At 39.7% G+C, this 17,782-nt stretch overlaps 1 protein-coding gene across 1 annotated transcript in view; it reads right to left on the reverse strand.

Annotated features, from left to right (window-relative positions):
• Window positions 1-708: 708 nt before the first annotated feature.
• TRUB1 (TruB pseudouridine synthase family member 1) overlaps window positions 709-17,782 on the reverse strand; it is a 29,341-nt gene continuing 12,267 nt past the window's right edge. Inside the window, 6 exon segments of the mRNA XM_075757827.1 lie at window positions 709-1,031; window positions 1,033-1,241; window positions 2,630-2,686; window positions 3,803-3,942; window positions 5,217-5,289; window positions 11,049-11,130. Coding sequence (XP_075613942.1) covers window positions 993-1,031; window positions 1,033-1,241; window positions 2,630-2,686; window positions 3,803-3,942; window positions 5,217-5,289; window positions 11,049-11,130 — 600 coding nt within the window. The 3' untranslated portion in view covers window positions 709-992.

Raw genomic sequence — 17,782 nt, forward strand, 5'->3', positions numbered from 1 at the left:
CTTTTGAAAATCCCAAGGGAAGCAATGGTGAGAAATAATCAGTGCAATCAAATTCTGCTGACTACCTGAACTGTGGAACAGGCCCTCACTGACTCAGTGAATTAAAACGGTTTCAGCAAGGATCATTGATGGTGGATCCCTCTCTTGTCCGTACAACTTCCAGTCAGCACCAAATCAGTCAAAGCCCAGAAACGGATCAGTCTTCTACTCCATCCATGAGAGACAGCTCAAGCAGTACACAGATGGCAAAAGTAAATTCCATAAGCCCTGCGAAGGGCATAGCAGTTAACTATGCTTCAAATTATGGATAGTCACCAACTGGGACATTGTACCAGAATAAGATATGTACACCTGTAACGACAACTGCATTCCTCAGAGCATTTGTTATCAAACAGTTATCTTGGGGGATTGTTTACACTTAAAACTATTCACTTACACTGATATTTCAGACTTAACATAAAATATTAGCATCTACATTTAATGCATTCTGGATAACACCTGACTGAAAGAACAATCTGCATAGGAAAAACTGCAGTAAAATGGACATATCCTGAAATGGCTTTCAAGAAAGCAAATCACTACACCACATTCTTGTATCCTTCAAGTTATGACAGTCTTGTCACCACAGTATTTCAGGGTTTGATTACCAGCTACAGAGAAAATAGAAAAGATTTTTTTTTTTTTGAGCGCATTTATCAAACCTTAATATTTAAAATTTTTTATTGAGGAATTGGCAGCAATGGCTATATTGCACCCTGTAAGTTCTTTAAAAGTTTACAAAAGATTTGACATCAGTGGCAGACCCATTTACAGTGTGCAAGAAGGAAAATAAAAAGATCAGGAAACAGCAAGTGCTGGATATTTTCAGTGCATGTTCTAATCCCAGAAAACAAAAGAACCATTTTTCTTGCACTGCAGTTTGTCACCCTCCCAGGACAGACTTGTAAATTTACACAGGAGGCAAGACAATCCCAATCCAATCTTAAAATGTCTCAATCATTCAGTCTTTTTCCTTGACCCAACTTATCACTTATCTTCACAGCTCACAGCCGTTTCACCAGGATGCTCTGTCTTCAATTTTTTATGAGATGGCTCTCCCGGGAGAAGAGACGTGCAATGCTCTAAGGATCGTGCAATTTCATCAATTGTCCATTTGTCTTCATAAAGGGCATGCTCCTCTAGCGTAAATGGCCCATGTTTGGTTCGGGTCAGCTCTTGCATTGTGGCACAGGTAGAGAGTTCTACAGTAAAGCAGAAAAGAGGATTTAGAAAAAGTGCACGGTCAAGTTTAACTACTTGCAACTCACTGAAAATGTATTTTTACATGTAGCCTTCTACATTATTCTGCTTTGTCTGAGAAGGAAGTTCATGAAGATTTATCACTCATTTATATCTTCTTAAATTTGAGCCAAGGAGTTCCTTTGATTTCAACAGATCTCCAGTGTAGTAAAGAGTTCAAAATCTGACAGAAAGTTGTCAAAAGGTTTTCCATATTTAAATCAGAATAAAAAGAGAGGAAATAATGACATAAGATGTAAGCAGAATATTCTGTATTCACCAATGACTTAGAAGACCATGTACTATTTTTCCATAGACTTTGAGGCCTTAGCACTTCTTGCCTTCAAGGACTTTTGACATTTTTATCCTATTTCATCTATCAGGACAATATAAATTAAGAAAAGGAAAAATAAAAAATATAAACAAATGCTCTGATATGTTAAATAAATACCAGTAGGACAGAATTACATAACGAGGGGCTACAAAACATAACAGCAATCACAGATGACTTGTAAATGCACAGGTATACTAAAATATTCTCTCCCATCCTTTCTGATGCAGGAGGATTTTTACTGCATTTTAAATTTTTAAAAAGAAACCAGCTGAGGACAGACTTTATCTTGGTTTATCATTAAAGGACTAAACATAAGCCAGTATGCTCAGAAGGCAGTAACAGAAAGAGAATCTTTGACTTGCCTAAGCACAATAACAACATTGAAATTCATAGGGTTATCCCACATCACTTGCTTTCTTGATCTGCAAATGTATCATTTAAAAAAAAAATAAAATTTGAAATGGATTATCTGTTCTCCATGATGCAGTGTGATAGATATAGAGCACAAGACAAATAACCCTGTGGGAAAGCAAAACCATTCACAGTTCAGGCAAAGGAGAAAGAAAACACTAGAAAAATCATCACAAATGTAGCAGTCTTTGCAGTAGATAGGGTTTATTATGTGCATGGTAATGCTCTGTGCAATCTGTTTTCAAAATGTGATGAATAACGTTTAAAAAGACAGTATCTTTCTTCTTCTCACGCTTAATCTGAGTTAGCTTTAACATATGGAGGAGGGGAAAAAAAAAATGCCCACCTTGCCTTGTATTATCCTGCTCAGTGCTATTACTTGCTCCATTTTTATCCCCCAGCCCCCAAGGTCCTCTGGCAATTATTTAGCCTTTGTTTCCCCATGCTCCCAAGGAAAATACCTTAGTATATAAAAACAAGTGATAGCACTACACTTCTGCAAAATAACACATAGGTTTGGCTGCCGGAGATATATAAAATGACAAAATTTTTCCATAAACAGACACGTTCATTCCTTAAACTGTCATGGGTTTTCTTCATGCCTACCTTTGCCAATGTCACTGACCAGACTCCTGACATAAAAGCCACCACCACATTCAACATCTGCAATGTTAATAGTAACATGGTAAATTGCCAGTGCAATGTGAAATCTACTTTACATAGAAACCATGCCCCCACACAAATGTAAAAATGCGCTAAGCAAACAACCCAGTGATAAAATATTTATAGGATGCAACATCAATTATTCATCCTGTAACATATGTGCGGGTGAGATTGCTAAACCAGACAGGAGGGAAAGCAAATACAATGGCAACTGAACTAACTCACTAGAAATTAAGTACTTGCTGTGGTATGTTACCAAATGCTTCAGTCCTATTCATTTTAAAGGTTTCAGAAGGTTGTTTCATATTTCTAATGATGAAAAGGGATTTCAAGTATAGTCTAAACTGACTATCGATGCCTTTAAGATACTGCACACAGGCAGCTCTGTTAAAATTTTAAAATTTACCTTTAACTTTCCCTGATCTCTCAGCCCTTCCCTTCCCCCTCTGCCAGTGATCAGCTGCTAGTCACCCAACCATAAAGTAAAGTAACACAGCCCTGAGCTCTGTCACTCATACCTGCTCATCATATGATAACATCTGGTCTACCAGAGGACTATAGGTCAGCTACATAACTGATCAATGCAAGACATTATCTTGACCTCACAGGAGCATCAAACATTTACAACAGTCTTTTTGGTTTATTTATTAATGTGCTTCCTAATGTACTACCCAAGTTTCTTCATGTATGACAGAAGGAAGGATAAGACCCTGCCTTCCCAACTGAGAAAGAGGTCTGACAGTAACTGATACTGGTCCTTGCTGCACCCTGGGAGAGATGGCAGCAGCTCTGGGCATCTGGGTAAAAGAACCAGCAAAGTGAAGCAAGCAAACCCGAGAAAGGAGAGAGACAGAGGTTGCAAAATCATGGACAGATGCAAATAATCCCCTGACCAGCCTCTCAGAATTTTCCCTCACAGAAAGATTATATGTAATCAGCTTAACTTAAAACCAAAATACGGTGCTTTTACTGCAAAGTGAAAGTGTCTGCACATGGGCTCGCACCAAAGTAAGTAGCTCAGGGAAATGAAACTCATTTCACTTATTCCCACTCTGCGCGTAAACAAGCACTAAAAAGCTGGGACCATCACCCTATGTAATAATCTTTGGCCTTTACCCAGTGTGAATAGTGGTGGCTGGAACTGTTGGAGAGAGAGGCTGTACACTCTCACTGGCCGAGCAGGCTTTGCTTCGACTGCTTCTCCTCTCTTCATCAGAGTTGATAGCCTTTCTCCATCCTTCTTCAAAGCAGAATAGCTGATCAGATAGAGCATGAAAATGTGTGTCATACAGTTGTAATAGAACAAGCTTCCCATCCTCCAGATCCTGTTAATATTGTACTAGAGTAGCGTATATTTTACCCTTCTAATCCTCTCCAAGTGCTCACACAAAAAAACCCCCCAACCTAGTAAGTGCTTCTGAAATCTCTTAGACACAGAATCATCTCATTTGCCAGTAACTATGTAAACTGGGAAACAAGAGACAGTCTTGTATTTATCTGTTGCTGTACAGATTTAAAAGTGTTTCATCACTCAATTTGTAGTTTATGAAAACAAAGGGTTTCTGTAAGGGGTACACACTTGCAGCTGCCTCTAACACACTGTCTCTCAGAAGCCTGCAGGGTGTACTCTGTTTCAGTGTTACGTTGAGCTGAGCACTGGGAGCTGCTGGGGCAACTCCTGTAATTCTATCTTGCATCTTTACCCATCTCACACCAGGGTTTTCCCTGAAACACAACTGCCAAGTTATGTAGCCTTGTTCTAGGGTGTTTAGGGGACCACTGTAGGACCAAAAAAAAAAAAAATTAATTTTACTGATCACATGAAACTTTATCCAAAGCTCCAACTTCAGTCTTACCAGAAAGATAACCACAGAAAAATCAAAAAAATCTTGCTCAAATTAGCAGAGGGTAATTTGAAACTGTTCACATGAAGCAGAACACCTACTGAATCACTAACCTTACAGGGCTTACATTGGAACCACAGTAACCGACCCAGTGCAAATACAAAGGAAAGCATGTTAGCTTAAATCACCATAAAAGCCATCTGTCACAAGCTAAGTGCTTGCACAATGCCAGCTACTATGGCTCACCTGACTAGAAGAAATTTGCAAAGCTACAGAAGCTCAGTCACTAATCACTCATTCATACTCAAGTTTTCAGAAAACTAATTCAAAGTCATTTAAAGCGCAGATGTCAGTAAGCCTCCCCTTACCCCACAACTAAAATTAAAGACTCAGAGCTTTGCTTTCTAATTGGAAGACAGGAGAGAAGCCACCGAGCCCTGCAAAGCTGTTTAAGACTGCTTTGCTACTTTACATTTACCATAAAAAAACCAGACTCCAGGTTACCATTTGCACTTCATGTTCAAATGGGCATGACCTGCAGTTGCAAATGTTAAACTCCTAGGTCTGCCTTTCCTCTATCGTCTTGCCAAAATGTGTCTTTTTATTTCTGAGAGAATTGACTTCTGTTGGCAAGTCCCGACAGCTGAACACAACCGCCAAGAGTGTCTGAATATTGTGGAACTTACAGTGGAGGAACCTGCATTATGTCCCCTGTGAACTTTTGCAGCACATTTTCAAGATCTCCTTTTGTTATCTGGTCTGTAGAAAGAAAACAGTAAGTCTGTTAGCACTGATTATTCACATGGCACTAATGGCACCAATCACGTTCTGCAAACGGACACAAAGAAGAGGTCCCTCTCATCTGAATTTAGACTGTGTGAAAAACACCAAAGAAAAGAGATAAAAACCAGAATGTAGGTAGGAGTATGAATTATCACAAAAAGGGTGGAACAAACTGTCCAAGGTGATTAAGACAGTCTGGACGCTTTCAGAAGGGCAGAAATCCCAATACATACAGTTTTCTTTTGCAATTTCTCCCTCTTGGGACTGCAAATTCACTTTTCTTGCGAACTATACAAAAACTACGAAATTTGTCCTATTCCAATTTTTTTAAAGGACTAAAAAGATTAAAATGTTCATCTAACCTTGGCAACTTCTCTTTCAGAGCACCTCAGTGCAGGGAAAAATACAACAGATTATTAGAGAACAAAAGCATCACGTGTTTGGTTTTTTTCTAGTGAAGAAAACGACTGCATCTGGCACAACACATCAAATTTCTATATCAAACAACTAACCTGCAAACGCACACCAGGGTATTGTTATATATTAAGTAAGGCAATTTTACTGAAGAAATCCTGTAAAAGAAAGACAGCTGCTTTAGGCAATCTACTCTCTTTTAAGAGTACACATACACATCTGTCCCACTTTTATTAGAAGGCTATAACCTAAGTAGCTGATTGGTCTTTTGCAATACTATTCAATACAGATGATGTTCATCCTTAATTTGTTTAGAGAGTACAAACATAAGATCTGTAATCACAATGCACTTCAGTGCATTTCTACTGTCTAGGACTTGACCAGTTCTCTTTCTCCTAAGCTATATTCAATTAGTCTCACCCTGCTAAGTCAACAGCATCCTGGAACATAAACCAACCAAATTTATTTACTGAGCCTTCATTATGTTTTGAAACAGACCTTTACTTGCAAACCTTACAAAACAGATGTGCTTCATGCTTTAAGTAAACAAAGAAGAGGTTTCTTTCCACAGCAGCTTTGGAAGATGGCAATGTGGTACCTCACTTTTGCAAAGCTCCCTTCACAGGTGTGCTCAAGAGCAGATGCTGTCCCTAGGCCCCAGCAGCTGTCTCAAGAAGTGTCATTAACAGCGAGGTTGCAAGGCACAGAAGTCAGTCAGGGATGCTGAGAGACCAATGTACATCAGAATACAGGGTAGGAAAACAAAATCAATTGTATAGTAAGTCTGGATCTTCTTCTGAAGAGTTTCTTCCATGATTATTTAATCTTCTATTTGTATTAATCTAGTTTAGCGACATATCACAACAAAACTACATGGTGGAAAGTCAGCATGGCCCAGCTCTAGCTGGTGATCCTGGCAGCCGCCTTGTGAACCTCAGGTTGCTTCAGGCTAGAATTCAGTATTTAAGATCTAAGCATAAGTGTCACTTGGGGTTCTCTTTCAATTTTCACCCCATAAACTGCATTTGTGGCTAGGGCATTTAATGAGACACCTGAGTTCAGTTCCTGCTCTGATCTCATAATCACCTGACTGAGAGGTTACATCTAGCCTCTGAGGAAATCACTTATGCTATAGGCAATCTCTGTTTCAGGAAAAAAAAAAATTCCCCCCATGAAGAATGATGTATTAAGCCATTAACGAACAACGCTGTATGGTGTCTTATCAAAGTAAATATTTACAGATGAGTTTGCTAAGATCTAGAATAAATCATATTTGTCTTCTGTGATACACCATGGCACAAGGTGGCTAGTATTACATTCTGAAAATCTAAAACCATGTGCTGTGGTGGGTTTTTTCCAGCATACCCTGCCTTTGTGCTAATGGACTGTATTGGATTCTTGCCCTCTCCCAGAGCAACACACAAGCTCGTGGAGCTTTTATCCAGCTTTCAGTCATAGTCTTGTCCCAAACAAACAGTTTCACTGTGTCTGAACTGCGTGTTTGTCCCAGGCATCAGTTTGGACTCGTGGCTCTGCAGGGCACACAGCCCACACAGGGAACCAGCTCCTTCACCACCTTTCAGCTCCCACAGCCGTTACACCCACAGCATAGGTAGGGGGATGCTGCCCAGGAGAACTCTTTCCCTTCAGGCCCTCAGCCACCCTGTCTCCCCCACCCGGCTGTGGATTTGTGTTTAGTAGGTTAACAGCTTGTCTGGTCAGCAAGTTTAGGGCAGCCTTTGGACTCAACCCGCCATCAAGCATGAAAATAAATGTTAATTAGCACCAACAGTCCCAAAACTTTCCCCATTTGACTTATCCTTCTCCACTCCCTGAGAGTAAGGGCTTGAGAGATATTTCTGCAGGACACAACTGTCACTGCCCTTGCTACCAAGAGCAAGCCTATTCCCCCCCCAGTATCCTCATCGCAAAACCCAAATATCCTCATCAGATATATCATGGACCATGAGTCTTGGCTAGAAACTGCATCTCTGTGTCCCTCCAGGGAGGGGCGTGGAGGCTGCCACTCTGTTTCACGATTTCAGTGAGGATTGCTGAGGTTTGGCCCATGGGATAGTTGCATCCAGGAATAATGATTAGCCATAGCTCAGAACAAAATGATTGTATCTATCTGCTCTGTGAGTACACTGTTTAGAATACATTCAATTCAACACTGTTTTCTAAATTTCTTCCTAAGCCTTTAGACCAATAGTGGGGTGATGCGATCTCTGCACAGGCTATGCGTCTTCCAGTGGACTATTCCTTATGATTCTATCAGCATCTCAAAGCACCCAAAACTTCAGTTCTCCAATGCTTCTAAAAACACTGAAAATTACTCTATTGGCTTCCAATATGAAAATGTCAAAGAACAGCTGTGCTTCTGAACACTGGTGACCGTTGATGGATTTTCCTGGTATAATGATAAAGGAAGTTAATTAACATCACCAAATCAAAAGGTGCCAATTGTGCCACAACCTCAAGAAGCCTCCACTGAAGGGCAATACTGTCCTGTACTTGTTAACAAACCACACCAAAACAGAACTCGAGAATTATCCATGACAGCCCAACAGAACTATAGCAGATGACCTCGACTCAATCTGGCCCAGCACAAATTATTTGCAAACAGACAAGCAGAATGCTGAAAAGGCTACTTTTTTCAAATTATTCAGGTAGCTCTATTAAACACATATTTCAGCACAATCAGCAGAGAATCCTTGTGAATTTTGTTGGTTCTCCATGTCTGGCTATAGTCTGTAGGCAGCTGAGAGGAAGTAGATTTCAGATTGCACATTCCCGTGTTTAGTTATGAACATTAAAAAAGGGCGACAAACATTAATGTTCTCAAGAAAGTATCAGAGGAACACTAAACGCTACTTGCTTCCAAAGTCAGCATCTGATAGCCTGGGAGAAGTATGAAACTATAACCTAATTTCATGTGGAAACGCAAACTCGTTGTCTGACAAGAAACAAACAAAAAAACTACGAGAAGTTCAGGAGGGGTTAAACCCAAGGAGCTCTCTTCAGTACGTCCTTTCATTGTGACTAACTGTAATACACAACAGTTTGCTTTCTAAACTGCTGTCTAGGGACATGTTCAGGCCTAAAATATAACACTTTCTTATAGTTAATATAGCAGGCAACTTTCTGCAGGCACTTCCCTCTTGTGGTCCAGTGGAGTCGTTCAAGAAACGTTTTATACATCTTGCAAGCTGTTTTAGTGCCCTAAGTGCACTAAGGCCCAATCCTGAATGCTGCTGGCACTGCAAGATTTATATTCCCTAGCAGATGTTCTGCTTCTCCCAGGATCCTTGTAGGTGAAAATAAACAAAAGCTGAAATTCAGCTCAAATATCTGATGTGTCTGTACGCTTGGAGTACCAGTTAGGGTTAAGGATTAGAGATGGTGGGCCACTCAGAGAATCCTGCAGAAAACCAAGCTGCTTTGGAGAAGACACTGGAAAACATGAGAAATACTTGCTTTATTAGAAGAAAAGGAAGGAAGGAAATACATAATACATAGGTAGCATGGAGAAAAAGGAGGAGTATGCATGTTGTCTCATTCTTCTTTCCGAAGAATTCAAATCTGATTTGCACAAAAATGGAAAGTAACTGAGACCAATTTCATAAGTATTTCTTCCAAGCCATCAGCTTCAGTATAAGGAAACTTTGTCCAGCACCTAAAACTGCACTGCCCCAGCAATGCCAATACTGTTCTTCGTGAGACCACACAATGAACTGGATCATGCAACTTATCTCAGTTTAAAGAAATATGCAACTCAAAAAAGGGAGTATTTTTAACCAAAATCAGTTCCCCAAGCACACAGTCTAACAGAAAGCTAAGCCACCATAACAGAGGAGGTGGTGCAGAGGTGGGAACTACTGTAACAAGAGCTGCCAGTGAAAGAAATGCACATGAAAACAATACTGTAAATGCTGTCTGCAGTAAACAATACAATATGAAAAAGCAAAACTAGTGTTTCAAGAAACAGATTTATTTTTTTAAATTAATTGGCCACAGGAGTTGCATCTACTTGAAATGATATTTCACAGCTTGTATGTGAGTATCTACAATGAATACCTACTCAGTATAGCAGAACCACATTCCACTTTCTGAGAGGTATACATAAAAACCAAGGAAGTGTTCTCTCCAACCATCATGAAGTGTTGACAACTTTAAGACCATGTGGGTGCTCAGTCCTTCAGAAGCTTAGAGAGAGACTTAGAACTTGGTCCTGAAGCAGAAGTATCCAACATCTCTGAATAACATCACCTAGTAAATAATACTTTTTAGAATGATCCATCAAGTTAATGTGGAGAAGAAACTCACACTTGCTTGCCTCATGCAAAAAGAAAAACTGCAAAAGAAAGGAAATTGGGGGTGAGGGGTGGAATCCAGGGTACCTTTTCCATCATACTATTTAAAAAAAGATAAATTAATTCATGTACCTATTACCAGGTCCCACAAACACTGTGGGACCTGTAAGAGTTGTTAAGCAAGCAGTTACCTATTGTGGGTTTGTTTGGGGGGGTTTTTTGGGGGGTGCGGGGTGTGTGTGTTTGGTTTTTTTCCTTGTTGTTGGTTGGTTTGGTTTTTTGTTGTTCTTGTTTTGGGGTTGTTTTGTTTTGTTTTTTTCTTTTTTTCCCCAGGTTGTGAAGGAACTAATGGCAAATACATTTGGTTTGTTCCTGGTTTCTATGATGCCCTGGGTATTGTGGAATGTCCACTCCAACAAAGCTAGGACTAGTTCTGAAGCCTAAAACTCTTGCACTGTGCTCTGTGGGTCAGAAAAGTTCATTTATTAAAGTTGCTAGGACACAGAATACAAGCAAGAGCAAGATGTGGTAGGTGAACATATGTAGAAAGTAGTTTATGCCGCATTTTATGTTGAGCGGTCTGTAGTTAAGGGGGTGTCCTGCAGGGAAGATCTAAGTACTTTATTCCTCCACCGGCCTTGAAGGGTGTTACTAAAAGCGCACTCATGGGACTATACACTGAAAGAGGAAAATTTTACAGGACACGGCATGTCATTTGTCAGCCTGTCAAAGATTCAAAATGACACAGTCCTGTCCAATTCTATTTTCTCCCTCCTAATCTCATGCCTGGTTTGTTTTTTTCCAACAGAAATGAACACTTGCACTGGACATAATTGCATGAAGCTGGTCTGAATTATATGAGCGCTGAAGTTGAAGATGAAATAATCTTAGTTTGATTTCACATTTAAATTTAATTCACAGAGTGCCAAACATCTCTTCTGCTTTTCTATGATAGAGACTGTTTATGACTTCATATTACATCAAGTATATAGATACATTTACGCTTACCATAAGGTTTTTCTTCGGTTACTTTTCCTGTAGCATCTAATGTATCAGTAGCTTTGCCCAGTAGTCCAATGGCAGTGTACTTCTGGGAAGGAAAAAGAGAGATTAGTGAGTCAAGTCTTCAAAGTTGGTGGGTTTTTTGTGGTTTTTTTTTTAAGTAAAGACTGCAAGTACAAGTACTTCAAATCAGGACAGGAAGAACACTATCTGAACAGTCAATCCAGCAACTTAGAGTAAGCAAAAGTAAAGATGGAAAGACATGGAACTAAACAAAAAGTAAATCCTGCATTACATGTGTCTATGATTTCAGTTTTAGAAACCCCAGGAAGAAGGAACATGGAATCTATTTTTTACTATAAATACATCAATACCATACAGAAAATAATAGGGTGGTAAAATCAAAGTCTCTGTGGGGTGTCATATGTCACTGTTGAAGGCACTGAGAGTACCTTTCACATGCAATGTTTCTGTTCCTTCACAATTTAAAAAAAAAGACACAAAGACCTTTACCTCTGAAAGCAAAACAACCACTCCCAAGGCAAAGTATTAAAACAGCTCTGCCACGATATGGAGCAATATACAATAGTCTAAAGCTGGAGTTTTGAACACGTGGAATCTGGTAAGGACCTTGTGACCAGCACAAGGAGCGCAAGGCCCCGGAGTGACATCTCTACTATCATGGGTTCTCCAAATATTTCTGTTTCAGGGTTTTTCCTTACACAGTTCTTCAGTGTATGCGTCTGTAGTTTGCAAGAAGGAATTAGCCTGTTCCCAGGCCAGTAACTCTTGTCCTTACTGCATTTCATCTGCTGTCCTTCTTTTCCATGTTTCCACCCTAAGTACTGCCAGGCTGTGGGTATACAGCAGAATCTGCTGAAGCTGACAGAAGGCTTCCCATGAACCAGCTGCCTCATGTCTTTTCACAAGGCTACCAACATGTAAAGAATCACTCTGTAACTTGAGTTTGGGTCCAGTTTGGAGATACCTTCAGGTACTAAAATCTGCGGTTTGACCTCCTGCCTATCCCTTTCCATTCCATTTCCTTCAGCCCTATGTTAAGCCCAGGAGCCATCAAAGTAAAATATTTACACAGCCTGGAAGAGAAAAATCAAGACATCAAGGTGCTCCACATGCCTAATTCCCAGTGAGGTTTCAATGAACTTGCTCCCAACTAAGCTAATACAAATTTGAACCAAGTTGTAAAAGGATGTATCTTCTAGAAGTTGGTTGACCAAATTCAGAACACATCCAAATAGGTATAAGCACTAACATCTTACTCTTTAATACAAGGCATCCTTTTCCATTTACTTGTGAAGTACAAACAAACTCAAGTAATAATAGTGTAGGCATATAAATCACACCTACCAAAGGGGACTACTAACAGATATCTTGATTTTGTTCTGTGTGTCAACTGACCACTTGAATGTATTTATTCAAGCAACTGCCATGAAATGGAAGCAGCAGGAACAGTCAGACAAAAGGCAGTGGAGTGCAGACTTTAATATACAAACAACTGTATTCCTTGCTTACCACATTAAGGCTACCTTTTTCCTAAATACTGCAGATGTCTGAATCCCCTGACAACTCTCCACAATTAGGCATTTTAAACCCAAATTCTTGAAGTTTACATACTTTTGGAATGCATGGAAAAGAGATGAAAGGAAGAATGGATAAAAGCTGCTCCACAACAAATATTTAAATAAACTTTAAAGTATATTATCTGCTTTTAGAACTATAAAATTGCCTGCTTTCTGAGACATTTAATCATCTAGTTCTTAACCTTTAATAGCATAGCTAGAAAGAGACACTATTCAGCAACTATTCTAGAGGTTAATAAAAAAATGCGAGCAGATCTTTGTAATTCTAGCATGATGAATGATCTTAGCAATTCAGTTAAACTCTAAATCTGAAAGTTTGAGACCTCACACACCGTCTTCAGATGTTTCTAAATTAAAGCACTAATACTACTTCAGTTTGAATTACTTTCTTCCTCTTAATTCTAGTGTTGGCTATCTTGCTTCAGGCTGTCTGTTACAATAACATGGAGAGATAGTATCACTTGTTTATATATAAACACAAACTGTAAGAACAACACAATCCAAATCCCAACACTTGACTTCCCCTTTAATTTCTGCAAAAAGGGCAAAAAGCCATCCAGTTTGTAAAAAGAGCATCCTTAAAAATTAATCACAAATCCTCGTTCCGTACAGGGGCCTTTAAAGAGTCACAAAAGACTCAAGTCAGCAACGCAATAGTCCACAAAGAAGGCTATAACAGGTCAGGAAATTAAGAATTACAGTTGGTTTATGATCAGTCTCTGGAGTGCCCTTGGGTATCTACAATTATATATCATAATTCTTACTAGCCAGTTAATAGGGTTTATTTCCCCTTTGTTAGCGTGCAGGACCTGGAGCTTGTAGAAGATAACATGAGAGTCCAGCTTTAATCTATTGTTCCTCTTATTTTGTGTCAAAATTCAGCATTAACTCTCTTTAGACTCTAACTCATACTGCCCTCAGAAGCGCCCAATGGATTCTGAGTCACTTAATAAGTCTTTGGTGACCTTTTCTCACCCGCGTTGGCAATCATTTATTTCTTCCAGATTTATAAAATACATCTAGGGACCTTCCTCCTGTACTCTTAAATTACAAATCACTGCAGGAACAGAGACAGCAACTGCTCACAACCACACAGCCTTCAACCCACTCAACCTGAAACAAAAAAAGCAAGGTAGTAGGTGTTGCAGGCAGTGGAAAAGCCTAGCAAGTGCAGACTGTGACAGGAAACGTCCCTGTATCAGCAGCTCATCAGAGAACACGCTGCCAATCAATAGCCCCTCTGTCCTTGCCCCCTACTCATCTCAAGAGACCAGGACCCAAACCATTTAAAGATTAAAAGCAGTGCCTCAGCTTCCCTATGGGATTCCACAACATGCAAGTGTAGCACATTAAAAGCTAAGATCAAACATTCCCAGTCACAACTTGCAAGCACTGCAGTATTGGGCATTAACTCCAGCTTCTAACGGTGGTCTGCACGGTCCCAAAGCAGAGCCTCACAACTGTACAACAGTACACCAACCCTGAGGGCATACAGACCTTCCCAAAACTATCTTGCATTAGGGAACAGCTACATCTCTCAGCCATCTAGAAAACCATTTTCTTGATGTTATGGCAACTGAAACAAAAGGCAGCAACGTGATCAGAAGCCCTCAAGTATAAGCAACTCTTTCATTCACATTAGTGAGGAGACAGCCTTAAGAAGATGCTTTACAGTGACAAACCACTGGACTCAGTCAATGATGATGTAATGCAAAAACTCTGTCACATGGACTGGGGGACATGGTGGATGTTACCTCAACAAGACCAGAAAGTCAGGGAAGTGCCCCAGCTGCCATACATTACTACCATACTCATGACTAGAAAGAAACATGCCATAAAAGCCAAAACTGGAAAAAGAACAGGAAGACAGCGACCCCTAAGAAACAAATTACAAACCCTCTAATAAATCGCACAGATCTTGGGAAGAAGAATTTTGTTTGAGAGTCACCAGGGCACAGTGAAAATTCTCACAAACAATAAACCACACAATGTTTACCATAATGTTTTATTAAGAGAATAGCTATCATTTGCCTTTTTCATTTCATACTCAGTATCAGAGAAATCCTTACACAGAAGGGGAATGTATATCCATAGAAAGAGAGAGAAAAAGCCAAGACTTCATCAGTATACTTCTTTAACTGTGAAAGCAGGAAGAGGAGGAGAAGGAAGAAGAATCCCCTCCCATTAGAGGGGTTGTACGACCCCATAGCTATGAGCTGCACAACCCACCCGGGGGGGCTCCTGGAGGCTGAAGCCCCTGGGCTGACTGCCAGGCATGTCTGCCCCACTTATCAGTGCAAATGCCAGACAGACCATGGAATGGAGCTTCTCAGTTTTAACTGTTAATATATCAAAGTTTTATTTGGAAAGAAGCCAGGGACTTCAAATCTTGAATTATAACACGTTTTAAAAGCTTTTTCAAACATCGAGAAGCAACACTTTGGAAGAGCTAGACAGAAACACAAGTAATTATGAAATAAGGTCACTAGTAGCTGTCAGGAAGATTTTAAGATGGCTCCCACTGCAAGAATTTCCCAGGCAAGCGAGCTCTCTGGAAGAGGCAGTTCATAAGAGTTCATCCAAGGATGACCCATTTTCTAATCACAGCAGCAACTGAACACAGAAGTGTAAAAGGAAAATAAATAAATAAAGGCTACAGTCCCTTGAGCAAGAGACTGAAAGCTGGGAAAGAGAAGCCATATTCGACAGAAACAGAAAGTCAATTTATGTAAACTGATGCCTGCATGTGGCTGACAAGTTTGAGGGAACATAAAACAAAACAAACAAACAAAAAACCCAAAAACAAGTACTCTAGAGACCCTGAAGGAAATCAGAGTGAGCACACAGCAGGCAGGCACTGCTCAGAATTAGTGCTCCTGTGCCTGATCCATTCAGCCTGCACGCTCGGTGCGAGCACTTAGATTTTTGTGACTTAGGCCACTGAGATAGCGAAGAGGCCTTTAACTCTCAGTTTTACAGTGACATTCTGTTTGTGTGTAATGATTTCTAAAGCACAACTAAGATGCTCTGGATTTAATATTTACATAACTTGTATTTGCTGTTTGTATAACATCAACAACTAGCTACCAGTGGTTTCCAGTATGCTAATCATTCACCAAAACTAGAGAAGTACACGAGGTAGACAAATAAGCTGGAAAAAACCCTGAGGGTTGCCATAGTTTCAATTATTTTCCAAAACAAAGCACTCTCACTAAGCAGATTCCAATATATTAAAAACACAGAGCCCTAATCTCTTACAAGCAGGTTGCAGAGAGGCAAAATAAAGACCTGTAGGATGAGGGAGGAGTTCCATATTTTACAACAGAGCAAATACAAAATTATCAAACACCAAACATGTCCTCTTAATATACACAAACATTACAACTTCTCTACCACTCATTTTTTTCTCCTAAAAGAAAAAGCTGACTTTGTGCTAAGCCTGCACTAAATTTCATTTACTGCTAGATGCTGTAATTGTACTGTCATTGCTGAAGAACTATCTGATCTTTACTCTTGGACTAACAGGATTTTCTGACCTCTTATGTCAGCTTATTAAAAAAATTCAAACATATGGGGTGACTAGATTTTCAAAGTGAAGGACTAGAACCACCTGTAATAGGGGAACACACAGAAGATACTTCACCTGGAGTTCAGAGAAGCTTTAAGATGGTAGCTAAAAACTGTAGCAAGTTTAAATTTTGGTGTTAGAGGGAGGGCAGAGAAGAGGGCGGGAGGGGGAACAATCCCAACATGAACAGAAACGCTAGGTCACCCAAGATAGCACCATGGCCACACGTCACAAACGCAATACAGCTCACAACATCCACGGGAGGGGATGCAGGCCGATGTGCAAAAGTGCCTGCTTGTAACCCACAGCTTCTTTATGCAAACCTTTCTGACACTTGCTTTCTGTGGAAACCTATCACACTTGCCAAAATGTCTCAGGTTGGCTCTTAAATTTTATCTTCAGCTTCCAAACCTGTTCTTTACCTGCTTCCTCATTCTGTCTTCTAGCACCTGCACCACAGATTATACAAAACAAACCAAGATGACCTTCGGCTTCTATCTGAGAAACCGAATTTCAAGAAAATTCATAATCCTCTGCCCAGAAATAGAAGACGGTCCTTCCAGAGGGGTAAGACTTTATAGGTACATACAAATTCACAGATAAAATTGAATGCATGAAATTCACCTTTAGGTGAATTCAGAGACAATGCTAAAGCTAAGATGCAATAAATTCTACAAGGTAGTGCTAAGAGCTCCTCTAAATTACTAGAAAGGAACACTACAGAAAACAATGCAGAATAGCTAGTTTAAATCTGTTAACATTTTTTTCCCTATGATTTTTATTAAGAGAAAAAAAAGCCTTGCCGTGTTGTAGTCTTGATTTTTTTTTAACAAATGCAAGCAAGAGCTGTACACGTAGCACAGACATATGCACAATTACAGAAAGGTCAAGAGGAAAGAAGGCGACACTGACGTCGTGAATGGAAGAACAAAAAAAATCACACTAGACCATGCTCTTAAAATATTCTGTATTTTTGGAGGAAAGAGCTTCTGCAGCACAATAGGTGCAGTCTCCTCAAGATTTTCAACACTTTTAAAAAAGTGTGAATATTAATAGAGCATGAAGCTGAGCTATTAATAGATTAGGCCTCTGGGGTGAGCATAAAAGAGACTTGAGCAATACACAGCATGTTAAGCCAGCTTACTAATGGTACCACTGCAGGAAAGTGTGTATCTATACTATTTAACAGCTTCTTCCACAACTTTGTTTTGAGGATACTGGCCAGGGCAAGGAAGAATAGATATTCAGATCAGCCTCTTCTTATGATTTGTTACTAAAAAAGCAGGTTTTAAAAAAAAAAAGTATCATATGTTTTGCTGTAACAGGTAATTAAAGATGTCGACAGTGTGTAACATGTAAGGGCGCATTTAAGACCATTTTAGCTGTTCCTGATTCCTGTATGCTCTACTGTGCAGGCTTAACATTCTCTCAGTGCATCTTGTTTTGTACAGACACCACTTCACGTTTTGATAACGCCTATATTACATTCTCAAAACACATCAAACCTAACATCATTCATGCATTTTCCCAGCCTTCCTTTTATATAAGCATTTTCCTTGTGACAAAATAAG

This window comes from Balearica regulorum, chromosome 7 (genome assembly GCF_011004875.1).
Source record: "Balearica regulorum gibbericeps isolate bBalReg1 chromosome 7, bBalReg1.pri, whole genome shotgun sequence".
Lineage (NCBI taxonomy): Eukaryota > Metazoa > Chordata > Aves > Gruiformes > Gruidae > Balearica > Balearica regulorum.